This window comes from Cibotium barometz, chromosome 28 (assembly GCF_041138505.1).
Source record: "Cibotium barometz isolate CiBa-2024 chromosome 28, ASM4113850v1, whole genome shotgun sequence".
NCBI lineage: Eukaryota > Viridiplantae > Streptophyta > Polypodiopsida > Cyatheales > Cibotiaceae > Cibotium > Cibotium barometz.
Genome location: NC_141073.1, coordinates 23,935,680 through 23,954,953, shown reverse-complemented (window position 1 = coordinate 23,954,953; position 19,274 = coordinate 23,935,680). Strand labels below are relative to the sequence as shown.

At 42.5% G+C, this 19,274-nt stretch overlaps 1 protein-coding gene across 2 annotated transcripts; it reads right to left on the bottom strand.

Annotated features, from left to right (window-relative positions):
- Window positions 1–3,111: 3,111 nt before the first annotated feature.
- Window positions 3,112–18,247, bottom strand: LOC147622667 (Metal-dependent phosphohydrolase). Of its 2 annotated transcripts, none has more exons than XM_086822239.1 (7): window positions 17,988–18,238; window positions 15,242–15,272; window positions 15,136–15,157; window positions 14,790–14,887; window positions 14,603–14,701; window positions 14,340–14,515; window positions 3,112–3,428 (listed from the first exon to the last, which is right to left on the bottom strand). In XM_086822239.1, the coding sequence occupies exons 1-7, from the start codon at window positions 18,210–18,212 to the stop codon at window positions 3,342–3,344; spliced, it is 738 nt and encodes a 245-aa protein (XP_086678365.1). In that variant the 5' UTR covers window positions 18,213–18,238; the 3' UTR covers window positions 3,112–3,341. The 2 variants fall into 2 exon arrangements, 1 of the variants encoding a protein (XP_086678365.1); XR_015269478.1 differs by lacking the exon at window positions 3,112–3,428 and adding an exon at window positions 11,960–12,505 and having other exon boundaries at window positions 12,636–14,515; window positions 17,988–18,247.
- Between the last annotated feature and the right edge of the window lie 1,027 nt (window positions 18,248–19,274).

Genomic DNA, 19,274 nt, shown 5'->3' with positions numbered 1-19,274 from the left:
TTGGATTAATTCAATTTTCTCAACTTACACCATACTCCTTTTTTTCTCCCAAAAGCCCTCTTTCAAGGGATGTAGCCGAGCTAGAAGCTACACCACTCACACACACAACCCAGCTTGAACCCACAATCTCTTTGGTGAGAGCGGGTCATGATGAGCTAAGCCACACAAGCAAACACTCGTTGACCACCATGCCTTACTTTGAGCAAGGAAGTTCCATGTCTTCGTTCTGGGATGAAATTAGCTCGAAGGTCAATATGGATGCAGTTACCTAAATCACAAAAGGTGCTAAGCATGATTATTACTTATAAAAGTCCAAAGACTAAGGACACCAGGAAGAGATTAGTGTGGCACTCCTAGACACACACCCAAGAAAAGGCTTAAAAGAGTTAACAATTAATTACAATAAAAGAGAATCTAACAAAGTCATTAATAGAGGATATGGAAAGATCCAATCATTGCTAGATGATAAGAACTTAATGAAGGTTGGCCAAATGGTGACCTATAAACTCAAGCACACTTATTCTCTGTCACTCTAAGTCTGTTGAAGAAGTTTGTTATCAAAAAATCAACTCATGACAATAGAGGCCATTTCCAACTAATTTTCCTCTAATAACTACAAACTATCAAACTTTTCAATGGAGTGGAGTGCCAATCTAGCACAAGAGTTTCACACCTAGTAGGTTAAGAAATTCAAGACCAAGGTTTTAACCCATGTATTTGAAAACAAGCCACCAACCTTTTTGTGGATGGTGAATTGTGTAGCAACCTTTATAATCTTCTTAAAAGTAGATGTGAATCTCTTTTCATGTTTGTTTTATTTTTTTAAAAGAGAGAATGCTACACTAGGCGAAATGCTTTTTATTATAGGGGTGCTTTTTAGCAGCATGGACGCACTAGCCTACAAAGGAAGGATAGCAAGTGTCAAACTCTAATTCAAGGTGTGTTGTTGTATTGACAACATATGGATGGGGTTCTTCACCAAGCTATCAATACTAAGGACAAGCTCGAGAAGTTTTAAAGTAATGTCAAGATGGAGTATGTAGAGGCCACTATGCAACCAACTAATTCAAGGAAGGATAGCAAGTGTCAAACTCTAATTCAAGGTGTGTTGTTGTATTGACAACATATGGATGGGGTTCTTCACCAAGCTATCAATACTAAGGACAAGCTCGAGAAGTTTTAAAGTAATGTCAAGATGGAGTATGTAGAGGCCACTACATGTAAAGAATGATTCTAAACGCCATGTACACTATTGGGCCACTCCTTTCAAACACGTGCTTGTGTTTTGCAAAACTCATTCTGTGGAAAAATAGATCTTCAAGTGTATAACTTCTAACATGTGATTTCTATCCACCCTTTTTAAAAGTGGCATTATTAAACGCAACCTTGAGGGAAATCCAACACACGCAATATATTTAATCAAATACAACAAATTATTTTCCCAAAAGGTGCCACAATAGTAATTGCCTCAACCAACTTGATGACACATTTAACTTTCATTGGAAAGGCACCTCCTCTCTTGACTTGGTGGGTTTATGAAACCATTGTACAATAGTCTTGGCATCATCTTCAGTGCTCAAGCTTATGCTCTACTACAAAGATCTTTCTAAGAAATGGTTTGTTGCAAAAAAAATAAAAAATAAAAAATAAAAAAATCAAGCATTTCTTTGAAATTCTCTCCCCAATTGCCATCTTAATGAGGCTAGTAGCAAGTTAAGATACCGTCGATTTGGCCATCGAAAGGGTTTTTACTACAAACCATGTGCCTACCTCGTAGCACAACCTCGTCTTCCACTTGCTTCCATTCAGCCTCGAACCCCTTGTTTCTTGTCTGTACTTCGCTTCAACCTCTTTCATACTCTGCCAATAGCAGGCATCTATCTCTCCACTTTTCGTATGAACAAAGCTGCCTCTCATCCGTCAAGATGAGGATCTTGTTGAGGGAGTAACCAAAACAAGCCATTTCCTACCTCAATTAGACCTAGGCTAGGACTTTTACTGATTTCTACACGCAACCTATGCTATATGCAAAAATGGGCTGAAAACACAAAAACATGAACCCTAAATTGGTTTTTCGACTTTGCACATTGAAGCTCAGGCTGAAAACACTATTTCATTGGTTGACCTTATGTAAAACAAGGAAACCCTAATTTTGCCTGCACACCCTAGTCCACCACATGCACAAAATATACCTAGGGTGAACCTATGCTCTGATACCAATGTCATATGACTAACGTACCAAAAAGACTAAAACATAAATTAACACTTCACCACATGCACAAAATCTACCTAGGGTGAACCTATGCTCTGATACCAATGAATGTAGCAAAAAGACTAAAACATAAATTAACACTAAGTAAAAGAGATTAATGCTATTCAAACTTATTTTGCAAACAACAAAAGACAAGGAGCGAGAGAGAGAGAGAGACCTAATCTGCTGAATATTGCTAAGGAAAAATATTTGCAATGAAGAACTTCGATCTCGGTTATGCATACCTATCTATTGATGCATAGTTGACTTGTTAATTCACAGCTTTATGATGCAGCTCCATATGCTGCTTGCATTAACGGCCGAAGACTGCAACAGACACTTGTATTCACCTTGTATGTGTGCAAGGGCTGATAATATGAGATGCCCAAAATGAACTCTTTACTACCCTTTTTTAGGGTGTCGTGATAATATGAGATGCCCATCACGTTCATGTCAGCCAGCTCTTTTATGACCCCAAACAGTTATCCAAAAGATCATTTCTTGTGTTCATAGTGTGCCCAACTTATGCCCCAACTATTGGTGCATGTCTTGGGCAGCTCCGAGCACTTATTGGGCTGCCAAAACAGCCCCAAATAGGCCATACTTTGCCATGTAGAAAGCGGCTGCAAGTAGGAAGCACATGACACCACCAAACCCAACAGCAAACATGCATTGGATTGGGGTTGGTGGACGGAGGGAAGCCCAAACTCTATAACTTTTTGCAAGGAAAAATACCTTTTGCAGCTCAATTAGGATGTGTTCAAATGACTCAAAATCTCTCAAAGATTAACTACAATAAAGAACAAGAAAAAATGAACACTTAAGCGACCTCCTAACTCTATGAATGCCTCACATACAAATTGCCTCCATAAATTTATTATCCTTGTCATGTTAAAACCAGCATTGTTACCCGAAAATTTCCATTTGTCTTCGGTTTAGTGGAAAAAAAATGTGTTACTCATCAGGCATATTCGCATCCTCTATAGCACAAGCCTTAAAATGACTGAACACGGGTTGTAAGTTGGTAAGGTTATAGATAGATAATCAGAAGCAAATGCAAAAGTTAAAACAAGACAATACCACCCTTTCGTTACAGTTTCCCTTCCCATTCTCCATGAAATTCTGCAAGAAAGTCTTCCATGAATTTGTGCCTGCCCTCTGCCCGTCTTCTACCTGCCTGTCACATGGGAAGGAAGCTAAGCAAGTCATAAAAGAGAAATCACCCTATCATACCTATCTAGCTTATCCAACACCCTATCATATCAATCTAGCTTATCTAACAGAAAGATGTTTCTACTACCCTCTAATCAATTCAAGCAGGTTTGCAAATTCCAAAATCAGAAGCTCCACACTGCCAAGTCTTTCACACAATGCCTATGTTTCCCCTATTGTTCCTCAGAGATTATGCTGATCTATTTTTGTCCCAACAGAGTCACAAGACCCTCTCATGATCAGAAAAGCATTGGCAATACCACCAGTACTGATACCTACAAGGACAATACACAACTTCACCACCCTGCCATTATTGACATAGTGCTCTACCATATTACTTCTCTCTAAAACATCATCCATTTTGATTTTTGTATAAAATTAGGATCGTCGATCTCGACATATATTTTTGAAGAGGATGTTTAAATTCCACAAAAACCTCAATTTTAATTACTTTCGATCACAAAATCTGCACGAAAACACACGAAAAAAACCCTAGGCAACCCCTAACGTACAAGCAAAGGAATCAGATGCATTGGTGAAAAAATAACCACCGATTTTTGCTGAATGAGGATTTAGGGGTTCTCACCTCTGATTGGTCGAAGGATCTTGGCAGTAACGACTCATGCGTATAATGAAACAAAGAATATACAAGGCTGTTACAATACGAGGGGCCTAAAATCACTAGTGGAACAATTTCAAATGCCTGCTTTTTTTATATATAAACCTATTTTTGTGCCTGTCTAACAAGATTCTATAAAAAGCTAAGCCAAACCTGGTTGCACTGTTTTTCTTACTCCACAAAGAACCATTTCAATCCAATCTGAATGGGTTTGCAAGGTGCTGAGTCTGAAAGATAGGGACAGCTGTTGAAGATGGGTTTGCGAGGTGCTGACTCTGAAAGATAGGGACAGCTGTTGAGGATGTGAGATCCCCCAACACGCTGCCTTACAAGAAGGCTAGTGAAGAACATCTGAAAAGATAGGGACAGCTGTTGAGGATGTGAGATCCCTCGACATGCTGCGTTACAAGAAGGCAAGTGAAGGACATGCCTAATAGATTACCAAGACAAATTTCCTCAAAATCAAAAGAAGAGGACCCGGAACAAAGATAGTATTTGTGAACAAAGTTCCAAATTTAGCACTGAGCAACTTACACCTAACAGAACAATTAAGACATTGTAGATGTCATGAAGTATTGGCACTTAATCAGTGTCAAGCTGAAATGCTACCACATCATGCCAGCCCCCATGCTACTCTCCTTTCTTCCCCCGTCTCCTAATTTTTTCCCTACATATCCCATTTCCTTGTCCTCCCTTCATTTTTCCCTTTCCTGTGGCCTGCCTGTGCCTTGAGTTCATCCCCTTCGCTGCTCCAAGCACTGCCACTGCACCTGGCTAGGAGCCGCCTGTAGCCCGCACCACGCCTTCCACCGCCTCGCCCGATTCCGGCCTGCTACCCACCAGAAACCCAGCTGCCTTTGCTGGTCACCTGATGCTCGAATAGCACGTGAGCACCTCAGACATCAGGAGCCTCCTCTTCCAGTGTCCACGGTGCTCCACCTTCTTTTGCATTCTTCCCGCTTCCTCATTCCCCTTGTTTATCACCAGGATTCACTCTTTACAGGCATTTGATAGCCTTGGGTCTTCCCTTTTAAGAAGGACTCTATGGCAGCTGCTGCTCTAACTTCCCTGGCACAAGCTATCGTCGACTGCACTTTTTCAGCAGCCAACCTTCAGCTCCTTTCAACTTCAATAGCTTCCTTTGTCGGTATTACCTTTGTGGCCAAGATCACACAACACAGACCAGACTACAGCTACCTTAGAGACAGCCTGCAAGCCACATTATATTTGACAAGCAGGGATGCATTACTAACATCTGATTTCTTGGCCACAGCTTCCGGCAGATAGATTCGATTCTGATGCTTTTTGCAATCTGCTACTGTGTACTTTTCCCAATGGAGACATGGACCATGGCTTTACATCCAACGCTCAACCTCACCTCACAGAGGTTGGATTCCTAGTGATATTTGCTTCCCAACATATACCACAAGCTTCTTCCCAGTGTTGCCCCAGCACAGGGTCAAGTTGTCAAGTTCTAAGACAGGAAGGTCTCCTCTATCATCACAGCAGGGATCTCATCTCTGAGATAGATCATATCTTCCCCAATAGCCTTCCACGGCATAATTCTACTTTTGTTTTCCTTTTTCTAACCAAGGTCTACATGGCATCAGGACGTAGCCCATAGATAACACATTTTCCATTGACTTATCGTACCTGGAGCTAGGGACGGTTTCATCACCTCCTTAAGGCATCACCCCAGAAGACCCGACTTACAAAAAATACAATTGGGCACGGCAGTGACCTTCACAAGAGCCTGAATACTGTTGGGATTTTCCCTCGAGGGCTCACAAACTAAAAGTCTGTGTCCCCACCGGATTTCGGCAGACCAATTTTGGCCATCAGCTCTAAGGTGGAAGAGAAGACATCCTGGAGTCCACCAGACCCCTTTCATACTGGGAAATGTCCAAGCTAGTGACATCCTCCCCAGCTTCTTAAAAGTTGTCCACAACTTTAAGCTTGAAGCCATATCTTCAAGATATAATCATGTCCCATCAAGTGGGCGAGACGAGACAGTCTCAAAAATCTAATATAACTGAAGAATCCATGTCGCAAAGAAATGGGTGAGACTAAATAAGTCTCCATAATACCAATATCAAAATCATGTCCCAAAATAAATGGGCGAGAATTCCATGGAAGATATGCTAGACACAGGCACAAGAACCAATTGTGTCTCAATCACCAATATCAATGAGATAATCATATGCCAATGAAAACCACCAACTAGGTGCTAAGACACTTAAATAAGTGCCATGCACAAGAAACTAGTGCCTCGCACAGAAACATGTGCTATGCACACAAACTGGTGCCATTCAAGAACACAAACCATGGTGACAGAAAAGCTGGTTCTCCATAGTTCTGGCAATCCTTTCTCCCAATCCCCCAACAGTTCCCATGTTCTCCCATACAATCCCAACTCTGATCAATAAGCATGGTGTGGAAACAATGAAACACTCACTCCACAATTGCAACACGAATCCACGTGTATGGTGGAGTGTTCATTGAATTGCCCTCTCACAATCCCAACATGAATCCACATGCATGGTGAGATGAACAATGAACCTCTTGGCCTCTGTATGGGGAGATAGTGATTCTAATATGGCTTTAAAGATAAATAAATCCATGTCCCAAATAAATGGACGAGACAAATCAGTCCCATAAGTCGAGATATCATAATCCATAAACCTGAGGATGGATCCAAATCCCTAGAAAAGAAGTCTAGGAATCCATAGACCTGTATACCATAACTCTTACCACATACTCCGTGCTAACCACACACCTTGGAGTAGAGGTGGACTTTATTCATAAAAGCATCATATCCATGAGATATCCAAAGATTTTCTTCTCTATAAACTAGGACAGATTCGTCCATAGAAATTGCTTGTGAAGCCCAATATCTATATAAATCTTGTCCAAGAAAGAAATCTCCATAGATATAATCCATCCCAATAAAGGGAGCCATATACAATGTTTCCCTGAAACCATCTCAAGGCAAACAACAACACCTTTCTCCTTGCATGGCTATACAAAGGTTAGTGAACATAAAAAATACTTCATAGTAAATAGCAAAAGCACCAACTTTGCAAACTCAAAGTATACTTCGCTTTTTCTTTGCCAAGTAGGTCATGAAGCCAAAAGAAATATCTCCTCACCATATCCTTAAGATATCCCGAGAATCTCCATATAGCTTGCCTGTAAGCTTGATAATATAATCCATAATATCCTTATGGAAAGAGTGCTAACTGTGTGCACATAAAGCCAACTCCATACTTCCAAGATAAATTTTGTGAATTCATAGATCCTTAGACCAACAAGCTGTCTACTGCTCATGCTCATGCTCATGCTCATGCTCATGCTCATGCTTCATAAGCTATGAAGCGGCTGGCCATGCTTAACAGCAATGATGGTAAGTGTGGTCCCCACTTAAGATCTTTTCTCTTCCTTATTGATAGAAGAAAGCCTCCGCTTCCAAGAAAGCCTATGCTCTGATACCAATGTAACTCGCACCGGTGCCCAGGGGACTAGGGCCTTTGACACACTTGTTGATACCATCAATGCATATTAAAACATTTAAACATAAAAGCTGGAAAAAAACATCCATAAATGCTGAAAATGAAGCTTGCCCGTGTGACACCGCATAGAGGCCGGAATGGGACGACCCCCCCTTGGAGTATTTTATTACCCAAGGAGAATAATATCATGTACAAGCTTTGAGGGCCTTACTCTCCCCACGAGAGATGCCGGATTATCCATATACAAATGCCATAATAGAGCCCAACACAAGGCAACCAAGCCGGAACATAGGCTGCAGAAATGCCGAGACAACAACATAATCCATATACCTCCGTGTGGGTACTGATTATTCCCCAAAAACCACGGGTCTTCATGCAATAGAGCTGGTATAGCTTGTACAACTCTCCATTCAGCCGGTACAATAGGTACAATGGTTGGTACAGTCGGTACAATGGCTAGTACAGTCGGTACAGTGGTTGGTACAACCGGTACGATGGCTGGTACAGCAAGTACAAATGATGGTACAACATGTACAATGATTGGTACAGTAGGTAAAGTGGCTAGTACAGCAAGTACAAAAGCTGGTATAGTCGATACAATGGGTGGTACACCAAGTACAACAAGTACAAGGACTGGTACAACTAGTACAATGGCTGGTACAGCAAGAACAAAGACTGGTACAATAAGTACAATAGCTAGAAATCATAATAAATGATTAAATACCCTTGCCTTCAGTATTTCTTCGCGATGGAAGCCTCCAAAACAGTCCCCAACAGCCGGTATTCTTTATGGGCAACCTTCAAGAGAGAGAGAAAGAGAGTAGCCATCATTAGGGAAGCCTTCAACGGTGGTAGAGGCTAGTGTGCAACAAGAGAGCCTCTATTATTGAAGAGAGAGGGCTCCAATTTATAGATTTGGGCCTCCCATGAGCTAAAATGGCAAGAGAAGGCTACAATGACAAGTGGAGAGCCACACAATAGTTGAAGTGACAAGTGTGAGGCCACTTGATCCACTTTCTAACAAGTGTCAAGCCACTTGTCTCACTTTGATCCACTTTCTAACGAGTGTCAAGCCACTTGTCTCACTTTGGTCCACTTTCTTGCCACATGTCCCAATCTAAGAGATGGGTCCTTCCATAAACTTTCTCTAAAAATATCCCAACTGGTAGACATTCTATCATAGGCACTTTGCCAACTCTTGGTATCTGCTCAATTCCAGATGTAATGACGCGAACAGAATTTCCATCGGAGTCGGGCCAAAAATAGCAACTCTCCTAAATTTTAGGAGTGTGGTCCTTTGTATTCTAGGATAATCCCCCATTCCCAAAGCTTGTACTTTCCAAATATTTAGACATCCTGGAGTCCACCAGACCCCTTTCATACTGGGAAATGTCCAGCCTCGTGACATCCTCCCCAACTTCTTAAAAGTTGTCCACAACTTTAAGCTTGAAGCCATATATTCAAGATATAATCATGTCCCATCAAGTGGGCGAGACGAGAGTCTCAAAAAGCTAATATAACTGAAGAATCCATGTCCCAAAGAAATGGGTGAGACTAAATAAGTCTCCATAATACCAATATCAAAATCATGTCCCAAAATAATTAGGCGAGAATTCCATGGAAGATATGCTAGACACAAGCACAAGAACCAATTGTGTCTCAATCACCAATATCAATGAGATAATCATATGCCAATGAAAATCACCAACTAGATGCTAAGACACTTAAATAAGTACCATGCACAAGAAACTAGTGCCTCGCACAGAAACATGTGCTATGCACACAAACTAGTGCCATTCAAGAACACAAACCATGGTGACAGAAAAGCTTATTGATAGAAGAAAGCCTCCGCTTCCAAGAAAGCCTATGCTCTGATACCAATGTAACTCGCACCGGTGCCCAGGGGACTAGGGCCTTTGACACACTTGTTGATACCATCAATGCATATTAAAACATTTAAATATAAAAGCTGGAAAAAAACATCCACAAATGCTGAAAATGAAGCTTTCCCGTGTGACACCGCATAGAGGCCGGAATGGGCCGACCCCCCCCTTGGAGTATTTTATTACCCAAGGAGAATAATATCATGTACAAGCTTTGAGGGCCTTACTCTCCCCACGGGAGATGCCGGATTATCCATATACAAATGCCATAACAGAGCCCAACACGAGGCAACCAAGCCAGAACATAGGTTGTAGAAATGCCGAGCCAACAACATAAGCCATATACCTCCGTGTGGGTACTGATTCTTCCCCAAAAACCACGGGTCTTCATGCAATAGAGCTGGTACAGCTAGTACAACTCTCCATTCAGCCGGTACAGTAGGTACAATGGCTAGTACAACTGGTACAGTGGCTGGTACAACCCGTACGATGGTTGGTACAGCATGTACAGTGATTGGTACAATAGGTAAAGTGGCTAGTACAGCAAGTACAAAAATTGGTACAATCGGTACAATGGGTGGTACAGCAAGTACAACAAGTACAAGGACTGGTACAGCCAGTACAATGGCTGGTACAGTAGGGACAAAGGCTGGTACAACAAGTACAATGGCTAGAAATCATAATAAATGATTAAATACCCTTGCCTTCAGTATTTCTTCGCGATGGAAGCCTCCAAAACAGTTCCCAACAGCCGGTATTCTTCATGGGCAGCCTTCAAGAGAGAGAGAGAAAGAGAGTAGCCATCATTAGGCAAGCCTTCAACGGTGGTAGAGGCTAGTGTGCAGCAAGAGAGCCTCTATTAATGAAGAGAGAGGGCTCCAATTTATAGATTTGGACCTCCCATGAGCTAAAATGGCAAGAGAAGGCTACAATGACAAGTGGAGAGCCACACAATAGCTGAAGTGACAAGTGTGAGGCCACTTGTCTCACTTTGATCCACTTTCTAACAAGTGTTAGGCCACTTGTCTCACTTTGATTCACTTTCTAACAAGTCTCAGGCCACTTGTCTCACTTTGGTCCACTTTCTTGCCACATGTCCCAATCTAAGAGATGGGTCCTTCCATAAACTTTATCTCTAAAAATATCCCAACTGGTAGACATTCTATCATAGGCACTGTGCCAACTCTTGGTATCTGCTCAATTCCAGATGTAATGACGCGAACAGAATTTCCATCGGAGTCGGGCCAAAAATAGCAACTCTCCTAAATTTTAGAAGTGTGGTCCTTTGTATTCTAGGATAATCCTCCACTCCCAAAGCTTGTACTTTCCAAATATTTAGACATCCTGGAGTCCACCAGACCCCTTTCATACTGGGAAATGTCCATGCTGGTGACAGTAGTCATACGTGAAGTAGGAGCAAAGGTCTCCTCATAGTAGTCAATGCCCTCACGTTGGGCATACCCTTTGGCGACCAAGCGAGCCTTATGGCGATCAACCGAACCATCAAGCTTACGCTTTAGCTTGAAAACCCATTTTGTGCCAATAGCACGCTTGCCAGGAGGCAAGTCACATTACTCCCAAGTACCATTTTTGTCAATGGAGTCCAACTCCGAATGCATGGCTGCTACCCAATTATCATCCTCCAATGCATTATGCATCAGCATGAAAAATAAGTTCCTCATTACAAGTGGTGGCAACAAGAGCTGTATCCACATAATGTGAAGATGCATGGCGAGAAGCACCACGTGTACGACCTGGCATAAATGTAGACTGTTTGCTATCACGCAAAGTCTCAACCAGCCATCTAGGAACAGTTTTCACTTTCTAGTATCTACATCTTCCTCGGCCAATGCATCACCCAAGGAATCCTGATCAATTTGAGGCATTTCAAGATCAATTTGGGGCAAGTTCAGCTGCTGATTTTCAGCACGCATAGGTGGCGGTAAATGAGCTGAGACTGGCTCTACATTGTCCACATTGGAATTGAATAAAGACAACAAAGTATCAAGCACATCTTCCGGTCCAATAGATGGCTATCTGGTACATGAGACAAGTGGTTGAGATGCATATTCATCAAAGATAACATATCTTGACACAATGATTTTGCCTGTATTAGGCACATAGAGTCTGTATCCCTTACTCTCAGTGCTATAACCAATGAAAATGCATTTAATTGTCTTTGGATTAAGCTTATGTCTTCCTGCCATTCCATGCCTCATAGGCAGTCATAGATTTCAAGGCTTTAATGGGGCAACGGTCAAGCACATAATTGGCACACATAACCGCCTCAAGCCAAAACGTCCAAGAAAGCATAAGAGAAGTTGAATCATAGCATAAGAGAATGAGTACTCCTGTCATACATGTCAAGCTTATACAAGTCACTGCATAACTTCCAAGAAAGCATAAGAGAAGTTGAATCTCTGCTGTCATATACTAAGCAACAATGGTCAGAAAATTGAACCTTAAACCTAGATAATGCAAGGACTGAAACAAAAATGAGATTCTTCTTAATGGTTGGTACATATAAAGTGTCACAAAGAATAAAATTGTCCCCATTACATGTTACCTCCACATTGCCAATGCCTTTAATGGAGTAAGAGGCATCATTGGCACACATAACTATGCCATCTAGAGGTGAATCTTGCAAATTGGTAAATAGATCCCTGCAAGAAGTGATGTGCTTAGAAGCACCACTATCAAAGTACCAATCTCCAGCTAAGATAGACATTCAAGAAGCAGGCAAACTACATGTAACCACTAATGCATAGCCCTCATGAGCAAAGTTAGCCTCTTCTTTAGTGTCCCCTGTAGCAACCAAACCTTAATGCTTCTTTTTCTTTTCACTCTCAATGCACTTCGTGCATTCCTCAATGAGATGGCCAGGTTTTCTACAATAGTTGCATCTCTTCTTTTTCTTGGTTTCACCCTCTTTAGACGAGGTAGAATCTGAATGCGCATGTGGTTTGCCCTTAGACTTACCACTATATGCAGCCCCAGATTTACCGTTGTTTCGATCAAAAGCACCAAATGCCTGATCAACAAAAGCATAGCAGTCCTGTTAGTCCGAGACTGCTCTTCCTACAATAAGAGAGTCACCAACTCATCAAAGGTATACAAGTTTGGATTACCCTTCATGAGTAGACAAAGAGTAGTAGCAAAACCTTGATAGGATTCTGGCAAACCCTGAAGCACTGTAGATACAAGTAAACCATCTGGAATGACCTCATCAATGTTGATGAGCTGCTCTCGCAAATCCTTGATGCGGGTAAGGAACTTGTCCATTGAATCACCCTCATCCATATGCTCAAACTCAATCTTCTTGCAAAGATAGGCAACACGAGCCTCATTGCAAACCTGATACAAAGAAGCAAGTACATCTCATGCACCCTTGGCAGAAGTGCATGAACGAATGTGCGGTATAACCAGCCTTTTGCATGAAAGGGCAATCAAAGCATGTGCCTGAGCATCCTTGGCATCCCATCTTAGCTGTTCTAGAGTGGGTGGAAAAGGTGCAGAAGATGTAGCACCACCTGAAGATACATCATCACCTGCATCAATAGTCCTTGAAGTACTTGCTGCTCGTGCAAGGACAATAGGTCTGACATCAGCCCCTAATACATAGACCCACAAATTCTTTGCAACTCTAGTACATACATAGGATAGTTGGTGCCATCCAACTTATCATCAATGGAGAGCATACCAAACAAATCACTAGTGTTCCCTGACATGACTGTCACAAATGCATACAAACAAGTAGTGTGACTGAATCAAGGCAAAAATCTACAATCCAATGCTGAGACACCCGAAAAATTGGAGGAAATGCCCCAAATGTGTCTTTATCACCTGTTCCAATGCTGTAACACCCAAAAAATTGGGGGAAATGCCCCAATGCCAAAGAAATGTACCTATAATACCAAAAAAACCTGCAAATATCTCTAATAAACATGCAAATAGTGTTAATTTCTGCAAAATCCCCAAATTTCTAGTGCAATTACACACTAGATCTAATGAAATCAATGCCAATGTATGCCAATGTCGCAATTTCAAACTCAATGATGAAAAGCCCCAAAATTAATGCGCTCAATTTGCTAATTTTTCAGCAATTTTTGTAATATTTGACAGAAATTAGAAATAATAGCAAATATTTTTAGTGGTTACTAGTGGCACTGCTTTCGAGGAGACGACTGCAGTCGAGGTTCAACAGATTTGGAACAGGTAAGGGCGGCGCTGATCTCTGGAGCAAGTATAGGTGGCGGATTGCAAATGTTGGGCGGCAGTGCAAATCTGGTGCAGACGTTGGGTGGCAGCGTTGTTCTATAGCAAGTACAGAGCGATGAAAGGGCAGCACAGGGCGATGGCAGGGTGGCGGGCAGTCGCAGACATCACAGAGCAAGCTCAGGCAGATCAGCGCGAATCTCAATGCTGGGGGGTGCTCAACACAAACCCTAATGCACACAGCAGGCACCTAATGCATACAGCAGGTAGGGAAAACCCTAACCCTAAACTACTCTGATACCACTGTTGGGGTTGGGGCGAGCTTGCCTGTACACCACCACACACACACACACAATGAGCTTGAACAAAAACGTGGGGGAGCTTGTTGCTGGAAAAGTACTCTGATAATGAAGTACAAAAGTACAATGAGTACAAATAATAGCCTAGGGCAAAGTGCCCAACACACATAAGTGTGTTCACACGGGAAAAAACCTGTGTCCAGCCACAGGAAAAAGTGCCCGTGAGTAAGCTGTGTTCACACCCGAACTAGCTGGGAGTGGTCATGACCAACACAAAGATGACCTAAAATAAGGGTTTTTCTTTTTCGCATACCAAAATCACAAAAGTTTAAATGAGAAAGTGATGGAAACCTTTGTTTTCATGAGGTCTTTGAGCTTCAAGAGCTTTTCATAGAAATGGTTCAATGTCGTTTGCTTCCCCTCTTGCTTCATGTACTCTTCTTTTGTCATATTAATGTGAGGAGCAACATTTGGATCATAAATGATACGATTCCTGCTGCCACCAAAAGTGAAGCAGCGTGCAATTCCTGACAAAAATTCAATCTAGTCAAATTTTCAAACGAAATAATTGCCACATGAACCACATCATTTCACTGGCAACCAAATATACTTGCCAATTGCCCCAATTGCATCGAGACGATCAGCATCTTGTACTATTCCAAATTCTAAGGTATGCTGGGAATTACAAGACCCAGCGATTTCTTCCTTGAAACCTGAAGGAACACAAGATCTAATAGTAAAATGTATGCCCTTTGAAGTCTGATTTTTACAATTCTTCGTATACCGCAAGGAAAGATATACCCATATTATGTATGATGTACATAACAGATTGAATGATGGGCATCGGCACATTGCAGTGTAACAGGAATCCTTCTGCCGTCTCATGCTCCTCATTGTTTCTGGTAAAACCACATAACGTCCATCAAGCAATATTCTTGAAGAAAGAGCAGTTTTAAGACCTGAAAGTTTGTGAGTAAATGGCTCAATCGGGTTGAACCCATCTGCCAGGGCTCCAACCAAGATCTGCTTGTCTTCATTTGGCTCCTGACTACCTGGGTTTGAATTTGAGATCTAAAAGTGGTATGTTACCATACTATTCCTTAATGATGGTTTAGAATGCTGCATTAACTTGAACGGTCCTGCTCACCTGGAGACATACTTATGGTCATCTGAAAACCACAGCCATAAAACACTGATAAGTCAGTGAAGTCAATACAGATTCTAGCTAACTTCTTTAATAACAGTCCGCTTACCTATGTCATGCAGCAAAGCAGCCAGCTCCACCTGCAAAGGTATTTTATGTAAAAGTGATATAGGTGCCAGCTATTTCAATAAGCATGTCTCAGAAACCCACCCATAAGTTTTACACATTTTCTGACTGCCACTGGGTTGCCAAAGTCAAACAAAATTCTCTTTTATATGTACACAAACCGAAATATGAACCCTAGAAACTCCTCACCAAGGGGGGTGGGACTCCCTTAATTAATGTCAAACTCTTTTAATCCCTCGAGCTTAGTCTAAAAAAACTCTCTCAAATGGTTCCAAACATGTGGATCTAGTTATTTGTAGACAAATGCGCTTAACCGTACACCCTTTTTTCCCAAAAACAAGATCCTTCTGGTGGAGAAAGCAAAGAAACCATGGAAGGCCCAGATTACATCCCTCGTAAAAAGGCAGTAACTGAAAGGAAAAGGAAGAGGGGGTGGGTGGGGAGGGGGAGGGGGAGGGGGAGGGGGAGGGGGGGAAACGACAGGAAATGGTAGTGTCAAAAAATGCCACCCTCGCTGCACAGAAAAGGCCCACTTTTACAAGTGCAAAGAAAATAGCCTCTCCTGCAACACCCAGGAGCTGCGGAAAGTGTGGATGAAATTGATCAGATGGCTCGACTCGTAGCGTTGTTGTGGCTTCAATGGTCTCACCCTAGTGTGTTATCTAGATCTGCCATGCCCCAATGTGCTGCTGACCAAATCCCATTGAAAGCTAGAGGGGTTGTTCGTAGCACGGGCTAGTATGAGCCTGGTGTGCCGCCATGACAAAAATCTGCAGGTGTGATGGATGAAAAGTCAGGCTTGCCATCCTCCTCGAAAAGGATGGCTAGACCCTACCCCCAGAAGATGAAGTGGTCGTGGACGACTACGGTGATCAGACATACGATCCTGTGCCAGACCTGACCAGAGCTTATGCAGCATAGGGGAGACTAGAGAGGATGTGTTCGCAGGTTCAGTTTCAGGAACCTCGAACAAAGCTCTGGCTCTTTGACACTTTGGTCACTTCAGCCATGCTGTATGGAGTGGAGATATGGGGACCCTCAGTGGATCACCACAGCCGAGCTGGTAGCACTGATGGATGGAGATGTATGGAGAGGCCCTTGGTTTCTATGATTTCCCGGATGATTAGGGCCAAGGCCTCCGTACCACATGATATTATCCGTGCAGAGATGGCTGCCCCCCCATTGGTAGTAGAGGCACTCACAGTCTCACTCGATCAGTCTCCTTTATGCATAGCACTTGGGCTCTCCCTAGAGACAGATATGCTCGCTTAGCCCTGGAGTCTTCACGACAGTTGGCATCATAGGGAGACGAATCATGTTGGTATGCACAGATGACAGCTTGGTTCCAACTGCATGGCTTTAGTATGGACAGGCTACCTCCATTTCAGTACTCCCTGGATGCACCCTCCCTCTCTCTCACACGGGCAAAGATTACCAAACTGATCAAGCAGGACTTGACTCAGCTGGACACTAGGAGGACATGGATACAGCCGACGCACGAGCTTGGTACGAAGATGGCTTTCTATAGAGATCATCTTCTCTAGCTCACGGAGGATGGGTTTGTGATTAGACCCAGCTACATGGATACTCATCTTTCTCATGGGGTACGGTGTGCTATTGGTTAGATGCGCACATCCTCACACCAGCTAGAGATTGAGACTGGCAGATTCAGAGGAGTACCAGCTGAGGCCAGGATTTGTCAGCTGTGCCAGATGGAGCCAGAGACAGAGTTACATTACATATGTCACTGTCCAGTATATTATGAGATACGAGGCCGTTTTCACTGCCTGTTCAGAGAGGGTTTCGGACCACTTTCTAGAGTCATGAGATACCAGGATCAAAGATGCCTCGGATTATACTTGCTAGAGCTGCGTAGACATAGAGAGGGTCTCTTGAGAGAGAGGGGATCAGAGAGGGAGAGACACCTAGAGAGGCAGATTACAGACTTCTTTCGACTAGAGATTGGGCAGTCAAGCCAGCAGGCATTGCAGCTAGCCCCAGAAGTTAAACTGCATTTGAGGTAGTAAGCGGGGCTGAAGGAGCTGGGGAGGCTGTGGCAACTGTGGCAGAAGGAGCTTTGGCAACTTGTGCCGCTTGCCATTTGTGGCAATCCTTCTTACCATGCCCTATAATATGACAGAAAAAACATCTATTTTCTGACTGGTACTTCCTTTGCTCCTTTGGAGGAAGCTAACCTCCAGTAATGCCTGCTTTAGCCTTTTCATCAGGGGTTTTCTTAGGTTCTTTAGCTCCCTATTTCTGCACATTGAAATCTTTAACCATGCCTCGATCTACGAGCACCAATACCTTGACTCCATTCACCTACGATAGCATTCAATGGCTTCTAAACCCCTCGAGCACACTTTTAATCCCACCTAAGAACGTCACTAGTGTTCCAAAGAGCATGTGGAGTGTCTGTGTCTGTTTGTATGTGAAGTGCTTGTATTTGATATGTATATTCATACATGTATAGACATGCATGTTCATACACATATACCCAATGCTATATGTACTTTTAAAAACTCAATATACACATATAGATGCACATGCACATGCACATGCACATGCTCATGCTCATCCTCATCCTCGTGCACATATAAACAATGTGCACTTTTAAAAACTCAAATTCCACATATAGACATGTTCATCCTCATCCTCGTGCACATGCTCATGCTCATAGGTTTGCACGTATGTCATAAGACGGGCATAAGAGAAAAAAAAAGACTCACAATTTGGCTTCCATTGGGAGACAAGACCTCCTCGGAGGCAAGTGAGAGAGCGAGATCCCTCACTCTCAAGGCGTGGAAAGCGTCATGGGAAGAGTCCCACTGGGCCATGACCGAGTGAACAAGAACCTCGGCCTGTTGAACCACATCGCGATAGCGGACAACATCCATGGCCCTCCAGCTTATTAACCTGCGCGTATGCAGAGAGGTTACTCCATTCAAATGCATCGGGCTTTAGGCGTTTCCACACTTGCTGGACATCCGTCTTCATGCAAACGCATCGGGGGTTTCCACACTTGTTGGGACGTCCGGCCTGGGTCTCACCTCTTTAGTTGGTCTTCTTTTGCCTAGTGTTAGTTTTCTTAATCATTTTTTGTCTGCCTCCTTTTATTTGATGTTTTGCAATTACACTTTGTGATAGAGATACTAACTACATAATTGCATATAGAACCTACAATTCACACTCATGTTCCGATACACACACACACACACACACACACACACACACACACACACGTGTGTTGTGGGGTGAATGGGCCCATGCTCCGCATCAAATTTATGGACCTCTCCGAACACATCTGTAACATTTTTCAAGCCAATCATTATTAAAAGTTATATAACAATGAAATAAATGTATTGGTGATTAGTTAGGGGTTTCCCTTCATCAATTATACCATGAATGAAATCCATGAATGCCCTTCATCGATTATACCTTAAATCAAATTCATACATGCCGATGAGTCTATGTCAAGCTCCATGGCCCCAATATCGACAAAAAGGTCACTAGCGGAATCATCATAGTCCACATCACTAGCATCTTTTGGCATTTGCTTCATCATCTTAGACATGGGAACCATCTACTTAATTGGTAATTGGTGGTTTCTTATTTTTTCCTACTTCATGATCTTAGATGTGAGAAGCATCTACTTAATTGCTAATTGGTGGTATCGCATGTTCTCTTACTTCACCCTCCGCATCTTGATCTACTTCCAATAGCTCATTCATGAGCTCCTTAACCTCCTCATTTTGAGACCAAGGAGCAATTTGTATGGCATAACACCACTTGGCATCATTTACATTTGGTTTAAACACTTGGCATAACACCACTTGGCATCATTTACATCTGGTTAAAACACAACCTAGTTAGAGGAACGTGAAGAGTGTTAATTGCGTATACATATAAAGTATGTTTATTAGAACCTTCACATGGTAGCGCAAAATGTCTCTTTCATCTTGCCAAAAATCCATTATAAAAGAGATTCTCGCAAATTGGGCAATCATTATGCTTGG